General features: G+C 42.7%; 1 protein-coding gene across 8 annotated transcripts in view; it reads right to left on the bottom strand.

The window, feature by feature from the left end:
- Positions 1-13,885, bottom strand: part of Arhgap32 (Rho GTPase activating protein 32) — a 257,921-nt gene that overhangs the window by 103,758 nt on the left and 140,278 nt on the right. For 4 of the 8 annotated variants that reach the window (XM_087561825.1, NM_001427098.1, XM_087561820.1 and 1 more), the window contains 3 exon segments: positions 12,314-12,405; positions 11,412-11,453; positions 10,996-11,080 (listed from right to left, as the gene is read on the bottom strand). In XM_087561825.1, coding sequence (XP_087417951.1) covers positions 10,996-11,080; positions 11,412-11,453; positions 12,314-12,405 — 219 coding nt within the window. 8 annotated transcript variants of the gene reach the window in all.

Here is a 13,885-nt window from a genome sequence, read left to right as displayed (position 1 = left end):
ATTTTTAAAAATATAACTCTATTCAGCAAGTCCTTCCTCAACAGGAAGCTCGGAAGGCAACGGCATGAAGCAGAGACAAACACAGCATCCTCGCCGCAGCAAAAGTCACTTCTCACAGCTTAATCAACAGACGGCAAAGAGCACGCGGAGTTTTCCTCTCATTCATCTTTTACAGTCGGATAATGGTGGCTAAATCCGTGTTGTACACACTGTAAACAAGCCTCCTTTCATGGAAGCAGCCCACAGGAGAGGCAGGGATGTGAGAACACGTTCTGATGTGCACTATTAAATGATCCGCCCACACAATACTTCATCCCCTAACACCCAACACTAAAAGTAGTAACTCGGCTACCCACTTTAGAGCACTGGTTAAAAAATACCTACAGGATCACACTTGGTTAACAAGCAGATCCACACTCATTTTGTACATGGGTCAAATATCAGAACACAGCAAATTTATTACAGAAAAGACTAGAGATGCGCATGCATTTTAGTGTGCCTACGAAGAAAATGTGAGCGGACCATTGTCTCCTCAGACAGCTATAAATGAAGTAACTAATGCACTCATGTCTAAACACTGCGCACACACTCAGACTGGTATGATGCTCCTGTATACAGATGTAAAAACAAACAAGGGACAACAACAAGCACTCAAGGGCCACTGTGACTCACAGGAAGCAATGCCTTGTGATTACTTCCACATCTCTGCACTGCCCGGGCTTTCTGATCAAAGAGCACTAGCACCTGGTTAGAGGAGACCTGGGTAATCAGACTGACCTGGGACAGAGCCGTGCCTCCCACCCTGAGCCACCTGCACACATTCAGGATGTTCACAAATAGAGCTCTTCGTTTCTTTTTCCTCAGGGAAGGTGCAGATTCTAGAGCAAATTCATTCTCATTCTGTCTCTATCTCTGTCTCTTTCTGTCTCTCTCTCTGTCTCTCTCTGTCTCTCTCTCCCCCTCTCCCTCTCCCTCCCCCACAGCAAAGGGAATGTTGGGAAGGAGTATATGTATCCTAAACTAAACTCCAAGTTTCTTAAGTGCGAGTTTCTCTCTTATGCTTCAAAATCCCAAAGACAGGGTATATATGTTTCTCATATCACTCTGCCTCGGGCAGAGTGACCTGAGTCACCCTATGAGTAGAAACAGCTTGGTTTGTGTTGCTGTTGTGGGTGGGGCAAGGCTCAGGTCTGTAACTGTGGAACGCCAACATAGTCGCACCTTCACAGTTTCCGGATCAACAATACTATGTCTCAAGCACATTTAGTTAATTTGATAAGTTTCATGATGAATTATGACTCTGGAACATATATTTTTTATAGTCCTAAGACTTTTATACCAATAGGATAAACTCATACGCAGTTAGAAACCCAGATCATGGATGATGGTGGCACTGAGAACTCATATCACTATAGAATGTACATGAGACTGTAAGATTAGAGCTGCATTTCCCATTTGTCTTGCTTTAGAGGAAACTCAATTCAGGCTAGGAAGACTCCCTGGAGAACACACTGTTAAGTTACTCTTACCACCTCAGTCCCTACACTGTCACCATCAGTCATCAAAACAAGTGAGACTGCGCCATGCTTATATATGAGCACTCATGCCTTTCCAGACAGGTGTGGCGATGCGGGCCGATAGGGAAGGTCATGCATGAAGGCCAGCTAGGACTACAGGAAGCTAGGCAAGCCTGACCCACATGGTAAGTCTGTCTCAGAAAACACATTACAAAATAGAATTGCTGGCCACTGAGACCGCTAAGCAGGTAAAGACGCTTGCTCCCAAATCTGATGATTTGGATTCAATCTCTGGGAGCCACTGGACAAAGAGGGGAACCAACCCCCACAAGTTGTCCTCTGCTGTCCCCCATGGACCAAGGCATATTCATGGGCACACATCTATGCACACACAAAATATAGACATGAATGAAAAATAATTTCTGTCTAAAATATTTCAGAGTGCTAGAAAATGTGGTTTATTATTTGACTCTCATCTCACTTAGTCCTCACACAATTCTGTGACATAAGTGGGGTAGAAAACTGAGGGCCAGGGACGTTAAAGAACTTACTTCAGATAATGGAGGCAACAATATAGCCCATGGGTTTTTAGTATTCAACTAGGGCACTTGAAAACTATGGTTCTCTGTTTCTCTTGCACTTGATCACTGTTTTCTGGTTATAAAGGAACATTCAGCATGACTGCAGCATACAGTTAAGTTCTTAAGCAAGGCTCATTTCAAATTCCTTTCCTGAAACTGCTGTGAAGAACTAGCGAGACCATGTGCGAACAGGTAAAATAAACTATTCAGTTACCCTATTTTAAATGAAAGTACAGGGCTGTGGATACAGCTCAGTGTCCCAGACACCCTGAAGGGGAGTCCAGAGCCAGCTTGTTAGTCTGAAACATTTTACTCTGCATTTTGGAGGCAGAGTCAAAAGAAAAGGCCAGCCTAGACTACACTGTAAGTTCTAGACCTACCTAGGGCTCCAGCATAAAATCTTGTCTCAAAATAAATACAAGTCCAGGCTTCAAAGAAAAAAGTGTTATTATTAGCCTTCCCTGTCCTTAGTCACACATCCCTGCCCCTCTGGTGAGGAGCCCCACAGCTGCTCTCCTTAGCCTCCTCCCCAGAAAGCTCAGGACACGGGGGTTAAAACTTACCCTTTCCCATGCCACATTTCTGACTAAACCTGATCTGTACCTTGCATCGAGTTACTTAACAGTATACATAAACCTAGGGTACAAAGACAGATGGCGTCCATTCACCATGCTAACACTAGATGGCGGTGTGACATAGAGCACAGAGGAAGAGTCCAGCTTCAGGCTGACAAAAGTACAATCCATTGCTTCTACAAATGCTACAGGAGATCCTCCCCTTCTCATGGGGGGGGGGGGATCTTGTGACGTGGATAAGTCATTATTTTTTGTTCATGAGACACTGCAATTTGGAAAAAATGCAATGAAAGTTGCTGGGAGCAGCATGGTACCCACTTGGGTTGCCCGAGAGTTCTAGGCTGTCGTGTACTGTGCTCAGCCAGTGTCAGCACTAAATTGAGCACTAATCTGGTTTCCTTCCGGGAGTTGGGGATCACCAGGTTGTCTAAAGAAGATAGCAATGACCTTCTGTTTTCAGATTTTAATTTCCCTAAACAAAATACACTGGAGCATCAACAATACGGTCACCACAGTACTATTCAAAGGAAAACACCAAAAACTGAATGTGCTTATTAAAAATCAGTGGGTGGAGCACAACTGTAATGTTAAGTAAGGCTCTGGGTTAAATACCCAGCAATGCCCCAGATGCTGACTGGATAAAAGTGCATGTATTACTAACAATCCCTGTGGTATTGTACAGCTCTCAAGAAAAGATGCATGACATTAGAAGCACAAAATTAACGGAAATTGTAGAGGAAAGAGCTGTGTGTGGCAAAGAGGTTTTTTTTAGGTAAGTACTATTAAGTATGCTTTCCTCAACTCTTGTCCAGAAAAGAAAACAGAAAATAAAAAATAACTTACCAAGCAAGAAAAAAATAATTAATATATTTTAAAACTGATGTTTGGAAAATGACAAATTAAGAAGGCTGAAAACTGGCTTTCTGGTTAGACCTAATTTTTAGAGTATTTTACAAATTTAAAAAGGCAAGACAGATACTTTTCTTAATATAAAACATAAAAGCTAATGTTTTTAAAAAGGCAAAAACAAGTTAGAGCAATGTTAAATGTTAACTTGAAATGATGATTAAAGTCTTTATTGGGAAGGTTTCAACAGAAAAACTTAACCCTTCAGACAGCACACAGCTCTAATTAATGCAGAATTATTCCAGGGTACTTATTAAAAGAAGAAGAAAACCAAGCTTGGGCGGACACTCATCTATGAAATATTAGCAGAGTGATAGAAGAAATTTGTTTTAAAACACATGCAACACAGCAGAGCATGCTGCAGGATCATAAAGATGCTGGAAGAATCTATTTCCAGAACAAGAGAAACTCTCTGCATTCTATTAAATTTTTATGACAGCTATTCACACTAGGTGGATGACAGCTATTCACACTAGGTGGATGACAGCTATTCACACTAGGTGGATGACAGCTATTCACACTAGGTGGATGTCAGCTATTCACACTAGGTGGATGACAGCTATTCACACTAGGTGGATGACAGCTATTCACACTAGGTGGATGACAGCTATTCACACTAGGTGGATGACAGCTATTCACACTAGGTGGATGACAGCTATTCACACTAGGTGGATGACAGCTATTCACACTAGGTGGATGACAGCTATTCACACTAGGTGGATGTCAGCTATTCACACTAGGTGGATGACAGCTATTCACACTAGGTGGATGACAGCTATTCACACTAGGTGGATGACAGCTATTCACACTAGGTGGATGACAGCTATTCACACTAGGTGGATGACAGCTATTCACACTAGGTGGATGACAGCTATTCACACTAGGTGGATGACAGCTATTCACACTAGGTGGATGACAGCTATTCACACTAGGTGGATGACAGCTATTCACACTAGGTGGACGCAGACTAAAGTAACCACATGGCCCGGCCTTCCTGCCTTGTGATGTCATGTCCACATCTCAGCTCTTTAAATCAGATCTCACCGTTCACAGACAGCTTCTTAGCTGAAAGAAACATTTGCCATTTCCTAGTACCAAGGGTAGGTAAATCAAGGAATGCCCATGTGAAGATGGAGGAAATCTTGCAAAATCAAGATTAAGTAACAGTCTGGCCTGGGGTCAGGAAAGCACCATGCACACGGCTCACCATTCCATCACACCAGCGTTTCGATCTGCCGGGGTCTTCCAGGATCTTACGTGATCTACCTGAGGTCACTGTGGCAGACTAGGGACAAGAACAACACAGGAGCTCATCCTAGTTCTGCAACACAATGCTGAAGTACTGCCAACTCGGCAGTGTACACACACACACACACACACACACACACACACACACACAACTGGGAACCATTTTATCAGGCCAAAGTAAGTAAGAAGCAAGGGGATGTTCTTAGGGACAGCCTGGCTTCAGATGCTGGCTCTATTTAAGCTTAAGCCCCAGCAGGTCCTCAGTCACTCAAACATCCATCTCTCTAAGCTGGAACAGAACACAGTATAGAAGAAGAGCCTTGGAAGGCACTACCAAGCTCAGTCATTTCCAAAAGGATGACCTGTGGATCAACACATACTGAAGAATCCATCTTCCCCCATGAATCCATCCCTGTTAATCTTTACTACACAACAAAAACGTAGATACACACGTCTCTACCTCCAGACTATATATAGTTTGTTGATTTGCCAGACCACAGTTCAGACAGGAAAAACAGCAAGAATGATAATGATAAGAAGAAAAAAATAAACTATTGTAAGATACAGTGCACAGAAAGAGAAAGGCGAGCTGTGAGGTGTGCCATTCGTTAGCTAAAGGAAAACAATGAAACGAATCACCTTACTTTACCAGATTACACAAAAAGATCAACAATGCCTGCTGATGCTGGGGATGTTGAGCAAGGCACAGTCTCTGCCCCCATTACAAGCCGGCTTAGATTAACACACCCGCCCGTCCTGCTCCTGTGTGTGGTTCAGCTTTCTGCAGCGTCAGGCGCCCATGCCTTCTAAAGTCCAAAGACACTGAACGGAAAGCTGCAGACAGCAGCAGCCGGAGCTGCCGGCTGGATGTGGTTCTGACTGGAGTGATGACAGCGTGCTGCCTGTCCTACCCCTCCAGACACCAGGCATCCCTCTGCCATACTGTCACTGCAGCATACAGCTGTGCAGGACTCTCCCCGGTTATCACAGGACTCACATCTAAATAATCTTTACTTATGTAATAATGGCTCGAAAACATAAATGCAGACACTAGCAATTTCGTTAAATATATTACTGCAATCACTATTTTACTGTCAGGCACTGATGACATTTTACTGTTGTTCCTATCTTCTTTCTTACTGCACCTCATTTGCAAATTAAACTTTAGTCACCAGGTGGTAGTGCTGCATGCCTTTAATCCTCAGGAGGTAAAGCCAGGCAGGTCTTTGAGAATTATGGGCTAGCCTGGTCTACAGAGTGAATCTGAGGACAGCTGGGCTACACAGAGAAACCCTGTCTCAAAAAAAATTAATTAATTAATTAAGGTTTTTTCATAACAGAAACACATACGGCTATAGGTATCCACTAGAGGGTTCAGGATGCATCCCATAAAACAAAATAACCCACCCCACCCCCTGAAAAAACCTTAACAATAAATACCAGTATTTTAGGCGTACATATTCCATGATCTCACGAGCCCTCTCAGAGGGTTTTATTTAGTGGACACAGCCAGATCAATAAAATAGAGGATCTATCAACGAGAAGGTAACTAAATAAGTTATGGTACAAGTTTTAACGAGTGGGGCTGAGAGAGGTGTTCAGGTAAGAGCACCTGATGCTCTTGCAAAGGACTCTAGGTTACCAGCACCCATGAGGTGACACACATCTCCAACCCCAGTTCCAGGGCACCCAACACCTCTGACCTCTGTGAACACAAGCCCACACACAGTGCCTGTAGACGAATGCAGACAAAGTGCACATAAAACGAAAGTAAATGCTTTTTAAAAAGTAAGGTAAAATAGCATGTTGTAGCTGTGTGAATGAGAACGGCCCCCGCAGACTCGGACGTCTGGCTGCTGGGCACCTGTTGGCCAGGATGTCTGGGTGAGTTTGAGAGCTGTGGTCTTGATGGAGTGAGCATGTAACGAGGTTTCAAAAGGTAACGAGGTTTCAAGTCACCCACCAATTTCGATTCATCCTCCCCGCTTAGTATCTGTGGGTCCAGACATGGGCGCTCAGCTGTTCCTGCTGCTGTGTCTGCTGGGACCCTCGGGAACCAACAGCCCAGTTAAACACTGGCCTCTGTGTTCTATCACAACTGAAAAGTAACCAATATCCGTGGAGCTGTGTGTGCAAAGAGGAAATTCCACACTTACAAGAACAACCAAACTGCCCCAAGATTCATACTTTCAAGTACAAAAAACATGCTTCAGGCAGTGCACACAGCAGAACACGCCTCTGTTTCTAAAATGACACAGCGAGATGGCTATCCATTGAGACTATCCTATAAATGTAAAATTCAAATTGATGCACAGTAGTTAACAGAAGAGACAGAGAACAGCCGGAGTTCTAACTTGCACTTCTTATCACCCTTCTTCCATGTGTACAAGTCAGCTTCTCGCCATGGTGACAAAACACCTGAGGAGGTATAACTTAGAAGACCAGACTCTGATTCACAACTGCCTACGTTTTTAGTCTATGGTGGCAAAACAAAGGTAGCCTGCCCACATGGTACACTGATGTGAGAGTGGCACAGAGGTCGTAGGGGTCACCAATCACAATCTGATCAGCTTTTAAGGCCCACTCCAACAGACAGAACCTATGCCTGACACTGCTTGGGTGGCCAAGAACCCAGGACTAGATCAGCCATGGAACTAGGGGAAAAACAAACACTGCTGTTCTACTAAAGGAACAGAAATAAAATGACTCCTGACAACATTCTGCTATACCAACAGACCAGTGCCTAGCTGGGCCACTATCAGAGAAGTTTCCTATTACAGTAGATGAGAACTAATGACAAGATCTACATCTAGACAATGTACAGTGTGAGAGCGCTTAGAGTACTCAGCCCTAATAGGCTGTCTCCATCGAACTCCTCCAGCTAGAGGTCAGGGAACACGGAGGAAGAAGAGGCAGAAAAAGTGTAAGGGCCATTGAGAACAGAAGACACCGAGAAACGGTGCCATTGGGACACAGAAGGACTGATGGACATCTGAACTCAGAGACTACGGCGGCAACTGCCCAGGGCCAAGCAAAATGGGACCCCAGGGCTGCAAGGGGAAGTGGACACAAGCCTTCATCCCTAACCCAGAAGTCACCTCCAACCATCAACAGTTGACAAATTCGAAATTAGTTTTCTCCAATGGAGTCTTACTGAGTATTGCAAGCCACACTTAGGATCAAGTCCTATAACAGCAGTAATGGCCAATAAACATTGACATCTTCTGTCATACAAAGAAATGACGGCCAACTACAGCTACAAGATTTTATGGGCTGAGGAGAAATATAAATGTAGAGAAATTTATAAGTCCCAAAGAAATTACTGATATCAAAGTTTAAAGCAAGAAGATAAATGACTAAAGAAGTGTTCCAGAGTTGGGACATTAGAAAGTAACATCTGAGCCGGTCACTGACAGTGTGAACAGAGCTGCCCAACAAGACAGATTCTTCGAGGCACATTTTATCGAGTTTTCTTGTGTGTTCCTCAAAATGTATTGTTAATCTCATATTCAATTACATGTAAGAGAGTCATTTACCAAAAACATGCTTAGGATCAAGTGTACTAGGGTTTATCTACCATAGAAATCATTTATAAAGTGATAAAGAGATTAACTGAAACAAATAAGCCTTATTTTAACTGTTTGTACGAAACAATGTAGAATTGTTTGAAGGTCAGTACTGCTGTGTTTAGTTTTCCTATAAATGGCATTCACCAGGCTATAAAACATAAAACCATGTGCAAGCTAAAACACAAATAGCAAGTCAAAAATCACCAACAGAGAGCCAACCCAGGTGTCCGCTATGGCTCCTTTACTATGAAATTCAGCTCATGGACACTAATAAGGCGTCCTAGATATGACTCAGGCTGAACCATATCAGATGCAGAACCTGAGAGAAGTAGTTGGAGAGACCCTGCTCCAAAGGCAGAAAACAAACTGGTCAAAGCTGAGAGGATGACTTCTGAAGAGGAGTGCATCCAAATGGAGCAAGGCCGGCACACAACAGAAGATTCTTGAATTAACTCACAAGGTGATCGAAGCTGGTTCCCATGAATCACCCCCATACCCACGCTCCTGAAACTTCCCGACACATCAACGCAGCCCAGAAATCCTCCACTCGTGCACTTTGGACGGGAGGATGGCAAAGCCAAGTGAGCGTTCATTGTGCCCTCCCCTCCTTTCACTTCTAGCTGACAGGCAGCAGAAGCATAAGAACAGAAATAAGTGTAACAGGGAGTGTTTCTAGCAGAAAGGCTACCTGATACTTTCCCTCATGACACAGAAGAGACCTGAACCTTCCTAATCAGCTGCTAACACTATCTCAGAGAAGTCAACTGAGTACTATCCCTAACCTACATTTCTTCCATACATACATTATACAACTTTCAATCAAAAACAAAACATGGAGTTTGGTACTCTAGTATCTGACAACCCCATGCCCCTCAGCAACGAAGGAAATGAGATATAAAGGCCTGTCCCTGCTTGCTCAGGGTCAGGAAGCTTTCCCAGTAGAAAGGCTAACACTAACAAAAGCCTTTAATCCATTCTATATGCTTACCAATAACAGCTTTGGTTTTGATTTGAAATCAGAGTCCTTAAAGACTTCTGGCCTGTTACACAACGCCAACATTTTAAATACTCTTCTCAATTTTGCTATAGATCTCTAGACTACTATTTCTCTTCCTGATGTCTGTGCGGTGTATTGGGATCTCAATGTTGTAAAGACCCCCCCCCAAAAAAATACACACGCCTACACCTACAGGAAATAACTGTAAAGCTATGCAAGTTAAGTCACTCAAGCACTTAGTCACAAAATGAAACGTGTGTTTAGTACTAGCTTCTGAACAGTTCTTCTGTAACAAGATTATCAATTATCATCTGGTTTGAAGGAGAATGGTCTCCATAACTTCACGTTTGAATGCTTGTTCTGTAGTTGGTAGAACTGTTTGGGAAGGAAAGGGCGGTTGGCCTTGGAGGAGGTGTGGCACTGGAGGTGGTCTTTGAGGTTTCAAAGGCCCAGTCACTCCCAGTTAGTGTTCTCAGTCTCTGTCTCTCTGTCTCTCTGTGTGTGTCTCTGTGTGTGTCTGTCTCTGTCTCTCTCTCTCTCTCTGTCTCTCTCTCTCTGTCTCTGTCTCTCTCTCTCTGTCTGTCTCTCCCTGTCTGTCTCTCCCTGTCTCTCTCTCTCTCTCTCTCTCTCTCTCTCTCTCTCTCTCTCTCTCTCTCTCTTCCCTCCCCTCCCCTCCCCTCCCCTCCCCGCCGGTTATCTTCTCAGCACGTAAGTTCTCAGCTACTGCTCCAGTCTAGCGCCTGCCTATGGCCATGCTCCCCTTCCCACCATGGTATCACGGACTCTCCTACCCATTGGAACCATGAGTCCCAAATTAATTGATCTCTTTATAAGTTGTGTTGGTCACAGTGTCTCTTCACAATAAAAAACCACGACACAAGTATTAACCAAACAAAACACCCTTTGTTTGGTGACTTGCAGTCATGTTAAAAATCTCTGTGGCATCTTAAACTGTTAATTTTCCAAAACAAAGTATCCTGAGCTTTCATAAATCTTACAGGTCAAACCCACCTAACTGGGCTCTACGATGCAATTAGAAGTAGCACACTTTGTGCTGGATGACTTCCTTCTGGACAGCGCAGAATTAAATTAGCAGGTGGAAAACTTCTCTACGTATTACGTAGAAATAAAGGCCTTTTTTTGTTCCTACTTGACTATCTTTGCCAACAAAATGAAAAATAGCTTTTGTTGCCCTGGTAAAATGGTTTTTAAAAATAATAACAACCCACCCCCTTTAATGTTTTTTTTCACATTAAGGTGCTGGTGACTTAGCGGAGTATTCCACTTGATGCCAAGTGAGACTGCTGAGGACATTAATAACCAAGACACTAGAATCAAGCACTGCAGTCTTCCAGACTTCAAACCCAAGCAAGGCAGTGGTAGCGAGGATACATAATTTCAGAACTTAAAGTTACACTGCAAACCCATGGACATATGAACATGACCCCGAACAAGAAAAGCAAAGAAGTCCTTAATTGATACACATTAGTGTGGGAATTAAAGGATATGTCAACTTGGAAAGAAAAATTACATCAATAAATAAATACCAAAATAACAAATATCACTTATCTCAATTCAGAATATAGGAAATTTCAAATATACCTGTATGCTGCCAAACTCCACGTTCTCATAATGAAAATGTGCACATTCAGCCATCTTTGGAAAGTGTCCCTTTGTGAAGGGTAACCTAAAATACATGAAAGCAAATATGAAACAAGATGCTTGACCGCTAAAAATCAGTTCAAAGATCATGTATTTTTAGAGCCCATGCAAGCAAAAATACTTGATAAGCACATGCACGTGAGCCACAAACATACACACAGACCTGTTCAGAACACATATAACCAGATGAATACTTCATTGAGTGGATAGATACAAACCAAAAATAAAACATCCAGTCTCTTGATCTTGCCTCAAGTCAATGCTCACAGAGAAGCCATACTTCTGGCAAAGTAACTAGAAACTGCCAGCTTCTACGGAGAAGCAGAATTCACAACACAGAGCACACCAGGGTTTACCTGTGAATGTTGTCACAGCCCATCAGTCCAGGGGGGGTGGACCTGGGTACAGAAGGAACATTTTTATCCTCGTCTTTCCCAGACTTACCCCTGAAGTCTATTTCCCTGTCTAGTCCCCCTTTATCAAGGGAGAAGCTGGATTTCCTGTTTAAACTACGAAGGAGCCAGGTATGGGGGCATACACCTTTAATCCCAGCACTTGGAGAAGCAGAGGCAGCCAGATCACTGAGAGTTCAGGGCCAGCCTTGTCTACAAATTGAGTTCCAGGGTAGCCAGGGCTGTTACACAGAGACACCCTGTCTCAACAAAAAGGAAGGAAGGAAAAAAGAAAGAGGGGAAGAGAGGCAGGGAGGGAGGGGAGAGAGAGGGAGAGGGAGAGAGAGAGAGAGAGGGAGAGAGAGGGAGAGGGAGAGAGAGGTAGAGGGAGAGAGAGGGAGAGGGAGAGAGAGGGAGAGGGAGAGAGAGGGAGAAGGAGAGAAAGAAGAAAAAGAACAAGAACAAGGGAAAGGGAAAGATTCAGGTATTTCATATAACAATAAACTCTAGATTCCTCTTTCAGAAAAGAAAACCTAGGATTCCATAATCCAACCAAAAAAAGCTGGTTTTCCTTAATAAATGAGATTATACATTAGAGGTAAAGAGGCCAGCTCTCGATGTTCTTGTTAGACAAATGCGACTCAGTGGGCAAAAATGTATAAGGATGGAAACAAAGTGCATCTTTAGGAAAGCAGAGTAAGTTGTATGTAGACCTGATCAGTTCATAGTTGAATTACAATGTAAGGCTTGACAATATACATTGTTACATGCACAAGAAGATCTGAGCAAAATAAAACATTTTTGAGAAACGAAGAACGGGCATCCATTCCTAGGACTTTCTTGAGGATGCTCCTGGAAGCACTTACTTCTTCACATGCTTGACCTTCATGCTCGCTGTGCTGCCACACGACTTTAGCGTGAGATCTCCAGGGATCTCCGGGACATCTGCTCCTCTTGCCTAAGGAAAAAAGAAAAAGAAATCTATGGTGATTCTGTTAGCCTTAAGACTTCTTTTATAAAAAAACAGAGCACAGATACATTTTTACTGGTTCTCAACTTGTACTAATAAAAACATGTTTTGATTTCATGTATTTTCCTTTAAATTATGAACTTACTTGACCATTAGCAATTCAGAATAAGCTAACAAAAATATTAAATTTAAATACCTGAATACCATGTAAAAGAAAGTTTACTGCAAAAATAAGAATGTCCATGCCATAGAATTTTATAATCAGATTATAAAAGCTATTAAGATTCTCAATACAAACTAAGACATCTCCTGGGAGTTACTGAGATGAAATAATCCTGGTCACATTACAATTACCAACCAAAGTTTAAAATGGTACTGTGGGGCTGGAGAGATGGCTCAGTGGTTAGGAACACTGACTGCTCTTCCAGAGGTCCAGACTTCAATACCCAGCAACCACAAGATGGCTCACAGTCATCTGTAATGGGATCCAGTGCCCTCTTCTGGTGTGTCTGAAGACAGCTGCAGTGTATAATATATATAATCTTTTTTTAAAAAAAGATATGTGTCACTACCACCTAGTGAGGCACACTGAAAACCAAATGGTCCTATGGGCAATGGGACAACCGGTATTTCTCACTTCAAAACCTGAAGGAGCATGTGGCACTGCCAGCATGTTCCTCAGTCTACCACAGTCCCCAGAGAGGATTTTGAAATTTAGTGAAACATTCAGCTGTCTAAAAGCGAGAGTTTCGTAACAGTCTGAAAGAGAGAAAACAAAATTTAAGCCCAAGTATCTATCGTAACTGATTCATGTGTAAGCTTAGATCAGAATGTTAATGTTCAATACAGGTTCATCCTGAGAACAGAAAAGCGGAACACGCCCCCTGGTTCACTATTGTCAGGTTCACACTCAAGGTGTGCTGAGAAGAAAACTACAGCCTCTCACAGACGGAAAAGGAAAAAGAAATGACAAAATCTAGGCAGTCCACACTGCACATAGACTCACAATCTTCCTGCCTTATGCCTTAGCTTCCAGGCTCAAGAATCACAACCTTAACTAAATGTTTTTCTTATGAAAAAACTAGTGTGTGTGTGTGTGTGTGTGTGTGTGTGTGTGTGTGAAATCTGAATAATATTAAAAATGTTCCAACTCCGTGAGGAACTCGTAGTGTGAACCTGTAAGAACTGATTCTTAGTATATTTCCATAAGCAGAACTGGTGGATCTCCATCGTCTTTTCTCCTTAGCAATGTTAACTATCATTATCAGACCTACTATTGCATATTTCAAAGCCAATCTCCTTAGATGTTCCTTTATTCTTTTCAAGGTCTTCAAAACAAGAAACTATCTTGTGTGTTTTTTTAAGTTATGTGTGACAGTGTACATGTGTGAGAGTGTGTTGTGTGTGTGTATGAGAGTGTACATGTATGAAAGAGTGTGTATGTGAAAGTGTGTGTATGTATGTGAGA

Source organism: Rattus norvegicus, chromosome 8 (assembly GCF_021556685.1).
Source record: "Rattus norvegicus strain SHRSP/BbbUtx chromosome 8, alternate assembly SHRSP_T2T, whole genome shotgun sequence".
NCBI classification, from domain to species: domain Eukaryota; kingdom Metazoa; phylum Chordata; class Mammalia; order Rodentia; family Muridae; genus Rattus; species Rattus norvegicus.
This window is presented reverse-complemented; position numbering and strand designations above follow the sequence as displayed.